At 34.8% G+C, this 15,589-nt stretch overlaps 1 protein-coding gene across 4 annotated transcripts in view; it reads left to right on the top strand.

Moving 5' to 3' along the window:
• Positions 1-15,589, top strand: part of LOC136835237 (basic salivary proline-rich protein 1-like) — a 31,572-nt gene that overhangs the window by 2,327 nt on the left and 13,656 nt on the right. For 2 of the 4 annotated variants that reach the window (XM_067098499.1, XM_067098500.1), the window contains exon 2: positions 6,131-6,803. In XM_067098499.1, coding sequence (XP_066954600.1) covers positions 6,131-6,803 — 673 coding nt within the window. The remainder of the gene's footprint in view (positions 1-6,130; positions 6,804-15,589) is intronic. The other 2 variants (XM_067098502.1, XM_067098501.1) reach the window with 1 other exon arrangement.

The raw sequence follows: 15,589 nt of genomic DNA, 5'->3' as shown, positions 1-15,589 counted from the left end.
TAATAATAATAATAATCTGATGGTGGGTGGTGGATATGTCCCTTGTATCCCAAGGCCAGAAGTGTGATGGCTCTAAGGAGCCCACCGGTTTGCATGAGGCGTACGAAATTCATGATGAGAGATGCTCGATTAAGGACGTCGCCTCTCTCTCTCTCTCTCTCTCTCTCTCTCTCTCTCTCTCTCTCTCTCTCTCTCTCTCTCTCTCTCTCTCTCTCTCCTCTCTGCTTGCAGTATGGGAAGGTTGAATTCTTCTGCTTTTATCGTCCCTGATTTCGGCCATTGTCTTCTTCTTCTTCTTCTTCTTCTTCTTCGAGAGGGAGACTGCATTAAGGATAAGTTGTTTGATATTTTCTTTTTCACAATACCTTGACTTATTACGTTTATCGCTGCTGTTGACGATGTGCTATTTCTTTTGTTTTATTGTTTCACTCGACAAACAATTCGACGCTTCTAGACTTAGCAGCCTTCTTCTGGTTAAGTAAACGCGCATTCAGTTCCACATAACATTTTGTTATTCACGAAGCAACCTTCCAATGTGGCTTCAGAATTTCAATCGGAAATTGTTGTGCACAAAGAGTAAATAATCTTTTCAAGTTTCGAATTGTGTAGGAATAGTGAATGAAAGGTAGACTCTTATTCATCTCGATTTGGGGTTAGGCCTATGCGTGTTCAGAGTGACCGTGTTTATGACTAATATAATGTTGTCACTTTGTTATTATTTATAATGTTTAAACTTTCATGATTTTGAACAATCCTTAAGGCTACTAACATGAAAAGTTGAGAACCGACTGAATGGAATGTCTGCTTGTGAAGAGAGAGCCATTAACTTTGCAAAGTTAAATTCCCACTGAGCTTGCGAAAGTTTGCTTTCTACTGAGTAGAAAGTTTGCATGGGAAGGAAGCTAAAAGTATATGTATATATATATATATATATATATATATATATATATATATATATATATATATATATATATATATATGTGTGTGTGTGTGTGTGTGTGTGTGTGTGTGTGTGTGTGTGTGTGTGTGTGTGTGTGTGTAAAGAAAGAAATATCACAGCATTTCTTTTATAGCATCAACACCACTACTAGGCTGAACATTTGACAGTTTTACTCTGGTAATTATTTCTTAGCATGGATGTGTCCCGTACGTATACGTTCTTGCGTTTGTTCATACCTGCTGGTTGTGGAGGCAAGATTTGAGATACGAAGGTTGCACTGGATTGCAAAAACATCATTTTTAGAGGTCGTCAAATGTTGAGCGAATCAAATTGCACCACTGAGCTACCTGATAGCCTCTCTCTCTCTCTCTCTCTCTCTCTCTGAGTGTTTGTGTGTGTATGTGTATGTTTGTGAAACTCGAGTGGAAACAAACTTGTACCAGTTCGTCTGAGTCTTTTGCGAATGTCATTGCGGCATGAGAGGCAAATGGGTGTCCCACGATCATAGAGGCCTAATCGTCAAGCTTTTTTTTTTAGCCTTTTTATATCTTCTTCCTCTTCTTGACCACTTTAGGTCTTTGATGGAAAATGAATACGTCTCTTAGTGAATTCAAAGGACTTATTCGGGATGAATGGTGTCAATTTGCGTGGCTCATGTTTGTAGCGACCGGAAACTACTAAGGTTTGTTTGTTTTTTCTTTAAACTAAGAAGCCTTGGACTGAGATGTTGTTGGTGTGTTTGTATTCTGAGCCGATAGGATACACACTTGTTTGTTCTTTGAGCTGAGAGACCGGGAACTCATTCTTGTTTTTTCTTTCAAATTAAGTTTGTCTACGCTTTGGCCTTTGTAGCCAGGGACTGAGGTATGTTTATTTTGATTCTGACGTCTTTCATATTTCCAGCTAATGGGGCAATGGTTCCCAGAAGCCTAGACTGACGCATGGCGTCTTTCGCTACATAGCTTAGTCAGAATCAGATTCAAGTGATTACAAGTCACTGAATTTTCCGTTGCGCGGAAACTTGCTATAACGAACGCTTCCGTGTAAATCGTTGCCCTGAACTCGGCGGCGAAATTGAGAGAAATGTCTTTCCAAAGTATTTAGAATTGCTCTTTATTTATAGTGTTTGGAAAATATTAAACACTGAAATAAATATCCTGTAATGTCAAACGAATATAAATTGCTTACCTCCACAGAAATTTTTTTTATCTGAGAAATATTAGAATATTTTGTTCGCAGTAACAAGTCTGGAATCGTGTTTTCATTTACTTTATTTCTGTTTTTTTTATTCTCGAGGAATATATGACCTCTTAATCCAGTGCTTCGAAACCCGCAACAGGCATAAGAGCCTGGCGTAGGCGACAGTGGGTTCAGGCCAGGGAAGACAGCGGAGTTCTGTATGTTTTTGTGGCATACCTGTGTGGAATTTTGTCATCTCTCTCTCTCTCTCTCTCTCTCTCTCTCTCTCTCTCTCTCTCTCTCTCTCTCTCTCTCTCTCTCTCTCTCTGAAATTTCCCAAAATACTTGAGTTTTTTCTTCGATTAAACAGACAGATAACCTATCCATCTGCTTTTATTTGCTTCTTAGTCTGTGAATGATACTTAAGAATAAGTTTTGTAAATATTGAATGCGGCTTCGCGGCTTCGATTGGTCTGTTGAGACTTTGTTTGGGTACTGAGGATTTCGCTTGAGTTATTCGGTAGTTTTCTTTCTTATGTGTGGCCTTTTAGTGAAACATACGCACACATTATATATATATATATATATATATATATATATATATATATATATACATATACATATATATATACATATATACATATATATATATACATATATACATACATATATATATACACATATGTACATATATACATACATATATATATACAGTATATATATATATGTATATATATACACACACACTTGAATAACTAAGCATATAATTCTTCTCTGGGCATACATTGTTAAATATAACTGACGATGAAGACTTTATTCGCTTCTTTAAAAATAATAATAAAAAACAACCAGTTACAGTTAAATTTATTTTTAAGGTTCATATATATATATATATATATATATATATATATATATATATATATATATATTATATATATATATATATAGGTTCATTTTCTTCCAGCAACAATTATCGTCGCTGTCTTATTATTATTGTTATTATTATTATTATTATTATTATTATTATTATTATTATATTATTATTATTATTATTATACAAAATATACACAATTTCACACGTGGTCAAACTAGAAAACAAATCAAAACTTGCTTACGACAAAGAAAAAAAAATTACTCGCCAAGCCTCAATTACGGCCCACGCCCTTCTCGAACATTGCCTAATGTTTTCGAGTACATAATTGGCCCACACTCACACCCCTCCTCTTCCTCAGTCCTTGGCAAGCCTGGTTTCCTGAGGATGTTTAAAATGTCATGCAAGAACAATAATACGTGTTTCTAATGTGAACACAATATCCTTCGGCCCCGTAGTGGGGTAGTGCCGTCAGTACTGAAGGTTCTTTGCAGCGTCCCTTCGGCCCCTAGCTGTAAAGTCTTTCATTTCTTCTGTTGTACCTCCATTCACATTCGTTTCTTCCATCTTGCTATCCACCCTCTCGTAACATTGCTTAATGGTGCAGCTGCGAGGCTTTCCTCCTGTTGCACCTTTCAGACCTTTCTACTCTCAATTTCCCTTTCAGCACTGAATGACCTCGTAGGTCCCAGCACATGGCCTTTGGCCTAAATTCTATATTCTATTCTATTCTATTCTAATATATTTTTGGGAAGCTTAAATTTCAAGTCAATGGTCCCATTGGCGGGCTTGCTTCATATGAATAGGGTTCATCTTCTGAATAATAATAATAATAATAATAATAATAATAATAATAATAATAATAATAATAATAATAATATCACTATATTCTCTCTCCCTTTATTTTCCGGTCATTGTTGTGGGTTCTTGCTGCTCGCACAAGATTACCAACGTCTCTTGCCAGTTTCTAGGAATATATCTTTCTGGTGGGATCATGGTTATTTATGGTAATCCGTTCAGGTATTGGCCAGATCCGATGTTGCGTGACTTCAGTAATCGGGTGATTAGGGAGAAGGCGAGACCGTATTTTAGGAAGACAACTGGGTGCTGGAATATACATACATACATACATACATACATATATATATATATATATATATATATATATATATATATATATATATATATATATATATATATATATATATATAAATCATGAAACTTCTGATGTCGCTTAATATCAAATTCACGCTACCTCAGGAGTATCCAGTAGGAATTATCACTGAAGAATTTATAAGTTATAAATGTATTGGTACTGCCGGGTTGCGATCCCACAATACAGAACTTATCCAGCAACTCCAGTCGACGACCAATCCATTTATCGCTTATAAATTCCCCTTCAGTGATAATTCCCTATTGGGATACTCCCGAGGTAGCATGAATTTGATATTAACATTTTAGTTCATGATTGTATATAAATCACGGTTATAAAAAATTTCATATATATATATATATATATATATATATATTTATTTATATTTATATATATATATATTTATTTATTTATATATGTGTGTGTTTGTTTTTGTGTGTTATATATATTTATATTAAAGGTTAAAGTCCTCCTGGGCCTCACAAGGCTCATAGGGCTGGAACTGAACTCCGGTTTCTTAGGCCGACAGCCAGGGGGGGAGGAGTCCCAATGCCTAAGACATGTGGCCAGTGTGTCGCTAGGCCCACTGTTTAACGCCCCAGCCCAAGGGCTGGTACCTATCTTCTTACTAACACTTTCGGGTTTTCAGACCGCTAGATTGGCGGGCCACCAGGTTTATGCAATGGTGCCATCCCCAAGCCATCAGTGAGCAGCGGGATTTGAACTCCGGTCCTCTCGACTGGTAGGCGCGAACCTTATCACTGCCCCACTACAGCAACATATATATGTATGTGTATATATATATGCATATAAATGTATATGTATTTATATACATACATAAGACTATAAAATGTTTTCTGTTAAAACAGGATTCCATTTAATAAAAGGAGCCCATAAAACACCAAAAGGGGAGAATTTATAGCGTTATATTGTATTTCGAAGACAACTGTCCGTTGAGGAAGACAGTTGTCTTCGACATATAACGCTATAAAATTCTACCCTTATGGTGTTTTATGGAATATATATATAATAACTTGTGTGTGTGTGTGTGTATATATATTATATATATATATATATATATATGTAAATATATATTTTAAATTATATATATATATATATATATATATATGTAAAACACATTTAAATTATTTATCCCTAACTGACGGAAAATGTACAACATTCATTACATATTTTGTCACCATTACAGGACCTGAATGCTTTATCATTTTTGTGAAAGCTGATAATAATAATAATAATATAATAATAATAATAATAATAATAATAATAATAATAATAATAATAATAATAATAATAATAATAATAATAATAATAATAATAATAATAATAATAATAATAATAATAATCTATTTCGTCATGAAACTGAGGACTGAAGACCTTCAGGTGTTCTCATTTACAGTATATCTATCCTTAGCCTATCATCAAATATATGGTATAAGGGGGTAAACTGTAATTTTTTTAAAATGAGCATTCATTTACTTTTACTGACCTGTGCCTTATTAACCTTAGTTTTGTGGTGCCATAAATTGTTCATGTATGATTTGATGTTGTGTTAATACAAGGGATCTTTGTATGTTTTAAGATGGATTATTCTTAATTATTCATACTGCGTGTTCTTTATTTCCTCTCAACCATATTCAGGTATGTAATATAATGAACTTTTTTTCTAGTACTTTTATTTCCTTTTCATTGTCCTAGACTCAAGTAATTATTTTCATTATGTTGTAATTACTACTTCTATTGTTTTTTATGTCGGAAGTTTAATCACATGAAATTTCCCTTGACCTTCCCTTATCTTGTAAATACCAAAGAGGTAAAAAAATGTAACTGATGGATTACTTAAGCAAGTAATCAACTATAAAGATTCATTTCGTTGTTTTCCAGCAACTGGAGAAACACACGATTAGATTTAATCAGTTATATCAAGTTAATAAATGAATATCCTAATAAATCCTTTCTTTCCCTTCAGGGTACAGGAACTCCCCCTCCTAGACCACCCCCTCCAACGGCTTCAGGTCCTCCACCTCCATATGGAGACCCACAAGCAGGGCCTTGCCCAGGAGGTCAACCTGGAATGCTCGGCCAGTGCGATGCCCCGCCGCCGTACGCCCCTGCGCCTTATCAAGGGGGTTACCCACCCCCCGGGGGATACATGCCTCAGGGTCCTCCGCAGGGGTATGCCCAAGGTCCTCCGCAGGGCTTTCACTTAAGCTCGCCCCCGCAACTCTATCCTGACATATCTCAGTTACCACAACCCGAGGCAGGTACTGTACCTCTTCCACCTCATGGGAACAGCATGAACGCCCTTCGTAGCTCGCTGCTGCAGCACCCTTCCGCATGCCCTCTAGAGAGTCTAGACCTTGGTCCAGACCTTGGTTTAGACCTTGCCCCAACGGCTCCTCCGGAGTTGCCTCCCTCGTACGAGGAATCCTTAGCACCTTCCCATCACCTTGACTTGCTTGGTGGAGTAACCACAGGTCATAACTATTATTGTAGAGAACCTCTCACTTTACCTGGGTCTTCCTTGGCCCTGGTAAATACAGCTAACCCCAGTAGTTATGACAAGGCAGCTTCTTGCACTAACAGTGGCAGTAAACCTGATGCTTTCAGTAATGGAGGTCAGGAGATAAGGAATGGAAACTGTGAGTAGTTTGAATGTAATTGCTTTGCGAAAATGCATTGTTGGGTTGGTCACTAGTATTACTCTCTCTCTCTCTCTCTCTCTCTCTCTCTCTCTCTCTCTCTCTCTCTCTCTCTACACACACACACACACACACACACACACACACACACACACACACACACATATATATATATATATATATATATATATATATATATAATATATATATATATATATATATAAAGTGTGTGTGCGTTACATAACGTGTCTCGTTCCATCATTTTCTGAGCATGCTTAAATGCACTTGTATTGTAAAAATTCTTTTAAAAATCTGTGTACGTGTGTGTATGTGTGTGTGTATGGTTCTTCTAAGTTCGCAAAGATTACGTAACTTCTGTTAATATACCAGTCACCGTGAATCATTCTAAGTCTCTCGTGCCTTAACAAATTCCTTATTTTCTAGTACTAACTGGGTTTCTGGCTGGTTGCCTCAAAATCTCTCATTTCCAACGTTAGCTGATGTCCCAAGCGTTGATACCTTGTATGTAAAACCTTATTTTGCGCTTTTGTTTTTAGTGCCTGTATTTTGTGGTTTGTCTGCGAATAGCTTGCTTGTTGTATTTTAAATATACGATATATATATATATATATATATATATATGTGTGTGTGTGTGTGTGTGTGTGTGTGTGTGTGTGTGTGTGTGTGTGTCAGGTTATAGTATAATTCTTCCAATGTTTTTTTCGTTTTTCTCGTAAAAATTTTGATTCTAGTGAAACGTAACAGGGAAATATAAGACATCAAATAAGTTTTATAGGTTTGTTTCGAAAGGAAAACTAGTGATTGAAACTTTTACCTTTGTTAACAACAACAACAACAACAACAACAACAACAACAATAATAATAATAATAATAATAATAATAATAATAATAATAATAATAAAATGTTTATGAGCCAAGAGCACATCTAGCCTGTTGCCGAGTTTAAAATTCTACGTTGACATATGTTCAAATCGACATCTGTGATACAGATTCAAAAAAGGATTAACTTACAGTTTTAAGTATTATTTTATTGACATAATAATGTATTGCTGATATTGCCAGTGAATAACAGTACAGAATACAGTCGTTGGTTCTTATGTAATAATCTTACGAAGTCGGGTTACAAAACGCGAACTTGAAGGTTTATGTAATATGATGTTCCTCGTTGGACGGGCCGATATCGTTCTCGGATAGCACTTTGCTGGGCCTGCGTTCGATTCTCCGCCCGGCCAATGAAGAGAGAATTTATTTCTGGTGATAGAAATTGATTTCTCGGTATAATGTGGTTTGGATTCCACAATAAGCTGTAGGTCTCGTTGCTAGGTAGCCAATTTCTTCGTAGCCATGTAAAATAAGTCTAATCCTTCGGGCCAGCCCTAGGAGAGCTGGTAATCAACTCAGTGGTCTAGTTAAACTAAGGTATGAAAACTTTATGTAATGTGATATCAGAATTATAGTTCTTCAGCGCATGGTTCAGCCAGTCAACTAAAGATACATATTTATTTATTTATTTATTTATTTATTTATTCAATTTATTTATTTATTTATTTATTCCCCTCAGCCATCAATTCCAGTTGTAACCAGTTAAACTATTGCATGCTTCAAGAACCCCACAAAGGTTAATGGTAAACATGTATTCAGCACAGGCACATTCCACCTGATTTTTGTATTTATGTCTTTTGTCTCATAGGTACAGTTTTTTCTTGCTTCTGGTAGTTCGAACATAGAACTTGCCTCCTTTTGTTTTTAGTTGCAGTTTTTACTTGCTACAGGTAATTCAAAGTATTCCTGACTCTCTTATTTTAGCTGCAGTGTTTTCTTACCGTTTTTGTTTTTTTAGTTACAGTTTTTCTTGCTACAGGTAGTTCAAATACAGAGCTTTGTGTTTTGTACTTTTGTCTTTTAGTTGCAATTTGTTCCTACAGTTAGTTCAAATATGGAACTTTCTATCTTTACTTTTGCCTTCATCCATCTTTTAGTTAGTTTGTAGCTACAGGTAGTTCGTATAAACATCTATGTAGCTACAGGTAGTTCGTATAAACATCTATGTATTTTTACTGTTGTCTCTTATTTACCGTTTTTTTTGTTGGTTACAGGTATTTCAGATAGAGAGCTTTGAATCTTAACTGTTGCCTTCTTTTGTCTTTTAGTTACAGTTTGTTGCTACAGGTCACAAAGCTTGAAGCTGATATTCTTACTTTCTTTAAATCTTCAGCTGAATAGCCTTACGGATAGAGTCAACAGACTCATATAAACCCAAGAGGGCTCCTAAGGGACATCTCCTTAACAAGCATGGTTAGAAAATAAAATGAAACGTCAGATTTGACCAAGATGGCCAAAGGTACAATCACTTGCGTCTTATTGTCTTATATAAAAATACAAGTATGTTCAAATCTTCACTTAGACCAGGCTGCGTGCCAAGATTTAGACTTGGCTAATTTGGCATAGTCACCTCGTTTCCCCAAGTGATTTCTTCAAGTCGGATTTTCGTATGCAATACAAAAGAATTTCAGCCTGAAGTAATGGAGTGGTTACGCAGCTGCGGTGCAAATGATGTGTTGGAAGTCTCTTTACACACACACAGTAGTTATAGACGTCCTGTGAACGGATGTTGAGAGAATACTGAAAAACCTCAGGGAATACAGACACACACACATACATATATATATATATATAATATATATATATATATATATATATATATATATATATATATATATATATATATATATATGTGTGTGTGTGTTTATTATAAATTTATATATAAAATGAATAGGTATATATTATATATATGTATACATTATATGTATATATACATATATATATATATATATATATATATATATATATATATATATTTATATATTTATATATATTATGTATATATTATAATATAGATACTATACATATACAGTATATATATATATATATAATATTTATGTATATATTATATATAAATACGACATACATACATACATATACTGTATATATATACAGTATGTATATATATATATATATATATATATATATATATATATATATATATATATATCTAGATCTGTATCTTTATATATCTATCTATCTATCTAAACAGTATATATATATACTGTATATATATATATATATATATATATATATATATATATATATATATATATATATATATATATATATATAAATAAAGAGCCCGTAAAAATGCCAAAAGGTAGAAAGTTAATGCTATACATTTTCTGAGACAACTGTCTCCCTGGACAGGCAGTTAATGAATGAAATAAGAGTTATAGAAAAGCGGTATTTTCACCAAGAGTTCCAGAGGTCAGCCGTTACGTCACTCCAGATGACAGCTTCTTTATCTTCTTAATCGCTGGTTGGAGGAATATTTTACCTATAATACCTAAGTCCCAAGCTCCTTTTGAGAGGTTCATTGTATTATTTTGTTTAATCGGTGCTGATTCTACCACCTGGCTTTCGAACCGACAATTGCTGCAATAAATTATACGTGAAAAATTCAGTTTATTTTGTGATTATGGTTATTTATGTGGTTAAAAATGGCTAAGCTTTGTTGGCCATACCTTACTGAACATCTACAGTATATTGAATTAATCTCTAGGGGAGTGATTTACCTGTAAGACTGAAGTAGGATTGGTCATAGTCGCGGCAAGGGATCTTGTATACTCCTGTTTCTTTGGGGACTGGCTTTTGTATGACATTAATCGGGGATTTGGGTAAGGTAATTGGGTAGGTAAAAACAAAAGGGTTAGAGTTTCCAAGTGACTATGTCAGCGTCTTAATCCTGTCCAGGTGTGGGATTTTGATTTTATTGTTGGGCGTCTCTCTAGTCTTGTTTTAAGGGGGACGGTAGAAGATTATGTTTGCTTTATGGATCGCCTTCCCAATTATATGGTCAGGGTACTTTAAAGATGACGGCTGCTTATGGACTAGTTCAATTTCCTTTTCCAGGAAATCCGGAGAGGAAATCCGTAAGGCTCTTAAGAATGAATCACTGGCTACGCCAGTCTTGATAGAAATGTCATGATCAGTAAAATAGTGAATGTACGAAAGTGAAAATGTTGGTGTTCTGTATGCAGTAAATTTGTGTTCCGTCGTGTGTCTAATTATTAAAAGGCATTTTATTAAATACCTTAGCTGACCTTGACAAGAAAATTTATACCCTGTCCCCGTAGATTTATGAGAGCCATCCGCTCGCTATAAAAATTAGATGTTGCAATAAGCAGATCCGACAAAGACGGCAAAATCGTGATCATGGACAAAGACTTTTACCTCGACAAAATCAACCAGTCCTTAGTGACACAAACACTTATGACAAATTAATGAAAAATCCACTCCAAAACGTCCCCACAAAATTTTTTTAGGAAAGTAAGATTAATTGGCAAAGACAAAAAGATCACTGAACTACTGGAGAAATTTCAAGTCATTAACTCAAAACTACCTTATTTTTATGGCCTTCCCAAAACTCATAATGATAATCTTCCATTCAGACCTATTATCTCATGTGCCAGAGCTTTCAATTCTAAAAATTCTAAGTGGTTAGCCGGTCTCCTATCCCCATTCTTAGGCACATTTTCTCCCAGTTACGTTACACATTCTGAAGATTTCTGTCACAGATTCAAAGAAGCACATATACCACTTCATAACATAAAACTCTTAAGCTTAGACGTAGATTCCATATTCACAAAAGTACAAGTACAGGACGTTCTACAGTTTTTGAGAAAAAAAAAACGAGCCCCCTATTCAGATCATTCCCACTAGCCGTAGATAAAATAATAAAGTTAGCTGAATTATGTGTATCAAACAACGTCTTTTCATTCAGGGAGCCATTCTGCAAACAAAAATTCTGGTGCAGCATGGGCAGCCCTTTAAGTCCTGTTTTAGCCAATCTAGACATGGAGTGTTTTGAAACTATAATAATAAATGCAGTTAAACTTAGACATGCTGTGGATGAGATATGTAGATGCTAATATTTTGGGAAAATAAGTGGGGGCAATTTCAACGAGTTTCTTTCAAAATTGAATGCATTAGTGCCCAACGTCAAATTTAAAATTGAATGGGAAACAGAACAATTCCTTTTCTTGATGTTTTAATAATTAGAGACACGACAGAATACCAATTTACTGCATACAGAAAACCAACATTTTCACTTTCATACATTCACTATTTTAGTTACCATGACATTTCTATCAAGATTGGCGTAGCCAGCAATTCATTCTTAAGAGCCTTACGGATTTGCTCCTCAGATGTCCTGGAAAAAGAAATTGAACTAGTCCGTAAGCAGCTGTCATCTTTAAAGTACCCTGACCATATAATTGGGAAAGCGATCCATAAAGCAAACATAATCTTCTACCGTCCCCCTTAAAACAAGACTAGAGAGACGCCCAACAATAAAATCAAAATCCCACACCTGGACGGGATTAAGACGTTGATGCAGACGCTTGGAAACTCTAACCCTTTTGCCTTTATCTACCCAAATACCATAGCCAAATCCTTGATTAACGTCCTACAAAAGCCAGTCCCCAAAGACACAGGAGTATACGAAATCCCTTGCCTCAACTATGACCAATCCTACATCAGTTTTACAAGTAAATCACTCCCCTAGAGATTAATACAACTGTAGACGTTCAGTAAGGTATGGCCAACAAAGCTCAGCTATTTTTAACCACATAAGTAAAAATAATCACAGAATAAACTGGAGTTTGTCACATATAATTTATAGCAGCAATTGTCACTTCAAAGCCAGATGGTAGAATCAGCACTGATTAACACCTCTCAAAAGGAGCTTGGGACTCAGATATTATAGATAAAATCTTCCTTCTCCAACCAGCAATTAAGAAAATTGAGGCCGAGTTGTCATCTGGAGTGACGTAACAACTGACCTCTGGAACTCTTAGTATAAATATCGCTTTTCTGTCAATTATTTCATTCATCAACTGCCTGTCAAGGGAAACAGTTGTCGCCGAAATATATAACATTAACTTCTACCTTTTAGCGTTTTTATGGGCTCTTTTTATTAGATGGAATTCTGTTTTAGCAGAAAATATTTCACATCATTCATGTATATATATATATATATATATATATATATATATATATATATATATATATATATATATATATATGTGTGTGTGTGTGTGTGTGTGTGTATATGTGTGTGCACATATGTATGTATGTATGTATGTATGTATTTGAGGTGACGGACTACACTAGAGGAATTAGGTCACTATGCAAAACTGAGTAAACCCCCGATATCCTCGAAGGAAAAGCAAGGAGTTTAAGACATGGAGGCATTACCAATCAATAATCGAGTTTGTGCCAGTCACTCCAGTATTACCGCTGCAGGGAGGTTCCGTACAATCTTCACTGAATATTTATTATATATATATATATATATATATATATATATATATATATATATATATATATATATATATATATATATATATATATATATATATATATATATATATATATATATATATATATATATAATATATATGCTTATGGACAACACATTAACAATTGCTCTTCTTGTACATATTTATTTCCTGACGTTTCGTAATTCTTATATATAATTACATCTTCAAGGGCTCTAAAATGGATAAAAACAACCTAATTAGCGTAAAACTCAAACTGAAAATTTTTTACACTTAAAATTATACATTAAAAAAAAACAATATATATTAAAATTCACAAACTATTGGACCAACCTTCCACCAGAGTAAAAGAAACAAGTGGGAGGAAACTAACAAATAAAAAAAGAGGAAAATACACCTTAAGGCAAGAAAAGGGGAGTGGCTGTTGACTGCGTGTTTAATGGGGGAACCAGTTGTTTGATCAGTAAGGACTAAAATGGGTAATTCCTGAGTGTTGGGTGTTTGTCCGATGATTTTAAAATCTGTATTTTCAATGTATGTTTTGCAGCTTTTAGCATGAGTTCTTATATCGGAATGCTCCGGGCTCGTGAGTCTGCTGCCTGTCCGGAAACTGACCCCTCTATGACAGTCGATGCTCACCTTCAGAAGCCTCCGTGTGGATCCCACGGAAATCCCCGAGTTGCCCCTGGGGCAAGTATATTTATATACCACACAAGAGTACATGAAAGGGCACAGACGATCCTTGAACTGAAACAGAGAGCGGATGGTTAAGGGATTTTTAGGAATCAGGTTAACTTTTATAGCAGGAAAATGATCTTGTATTACCAGAGGGAATTTTCTTTTAAAAGAACTATCACAGACATAGGGGAAGCTGGCATAAAATTCCAGTTTTGGTACAGTTGGGTATTTTACTGGCGGGGAGAAAAAATTAAGTAATTTTCGGCAAATCTTATTGACAAAATTAGTAGGAAAACAGTGGTTTTTAAGAAAAAGTTTGCTAAGAATGTATATTCCTTGTGAAACATGTCCCAGTTAGAAGTAAGCCGTAAAGCTCTGTGGAATAATGTGTAAACAGAATTAAGTTTAAAAGTAAAGTAGCATGAGCTATAGAAATTCGAGCCCAGTCCGGTAAAAGTTCGTTTCTAAAAACAGTAAGTGTTAAAAGCATCGTTTTGCCTTGTAACAAGGACGTCAAGGAAGGAAGGCTGATGGTTAACTCCCTCTCGAGCGTAAACCTGATGTTGGAATGTTGGTCATTGACGAATTCGACGAAGGAGTCGGCATGATGATCCTGTTTGAAGAGCAGGAAAGTACCATCAACAAACCTAGTATAAAATAGAGGGCGGAAACCTAACGGACAATTGTCTAACATGCGCTCCTCCATGGAGCAAATGAAGGTGTTGGCGAAGGTGGGTCCAAGGGGTGAACCCATAGCCATGCCCTCAATTTATTTAAATAACTTATTACTAAAAACAAAGGCCGTGTCCAGCCCTTGAAGATGTAAATATATATGAGATTTACGAAACATTGGAAAATAAATATGTACAAGAAAAGCAATTCTTAATTGTCCATTAGCATATGTTGCGTATAACGGCTATGCCACTCCTGAATATATATATATATATATATATATATATATATATATATATATAAATAGTACAATGTGTATATGCATATGCATATATGTGTGTGGATATATACAGTATATATATATATATATATATATATATTATATACATACATATATATATATATATATATATATATATATATATATATATATATATATATATATACATATAAATAAATATATTAATGTCTGTATGGGTATGTATGTATGTGCGTCTGTGTATGAACGTATGTGTTGCGATGAAAAGGAGATGCATTTTTTTGGATAAAATGTACCAAAAAGATATTAATGTAATTTAGAAAACTAAATACTCGTATATTATGCAGTTAGATTAGTGATTAGAAAACGCATGAAAGAGTAGAAAAATAAGCGACGTTTGAAAATAGAAAAGAGTAAAACATTATGGCAGGAAATGGAAGATAAGAATACGGATAACAGTGAGTGTGTGTGTGTGTCTGTGTGTGTGTGTGTCATCAAATGGGGTACGAATGACGTATCTGTTGTGCCAGCTCTCCTTTATGGAAATGCAGTGTTGTTGCTGAATGCAAATGAAAAGGCTGGAAGCTACTGATGTATATAAATTTTTCGCGCTCTGTATATATTCAGCAAATAGGGCATAAAAATGAGAAAAACAAACATGTGATGGAGTTGTTTATAAGGTTAGCACAGGTGAATGGCTGGGTTGAAATGCTGGTTTGCTCAAGTCGGGAGAATTGGAAACTATACAGGTAGGTTGGGGAATGTAT

Source organism: Macrobrachium rosenbergii, chromosome 55, assembly GCF_040412425.1.
Source record: "Macrobrachium rosenbergii isolate ZJJX-2024 chromosome 55, ASM4041242v1, whole genome shotgun sequence".
Taxonomy (NCBI): domain Eukaryota; kingdom Metazoa; phylum Arthropoda; class Malacostraca; order Decapoda; family Palaemonidae; genus Macrobrachium; species Macrobrachium rosenbergii.
Note: the sequence above shows the minus strand (reverse complement) of the source record. Positions and strands in the feature narration are given on the sequence as shown.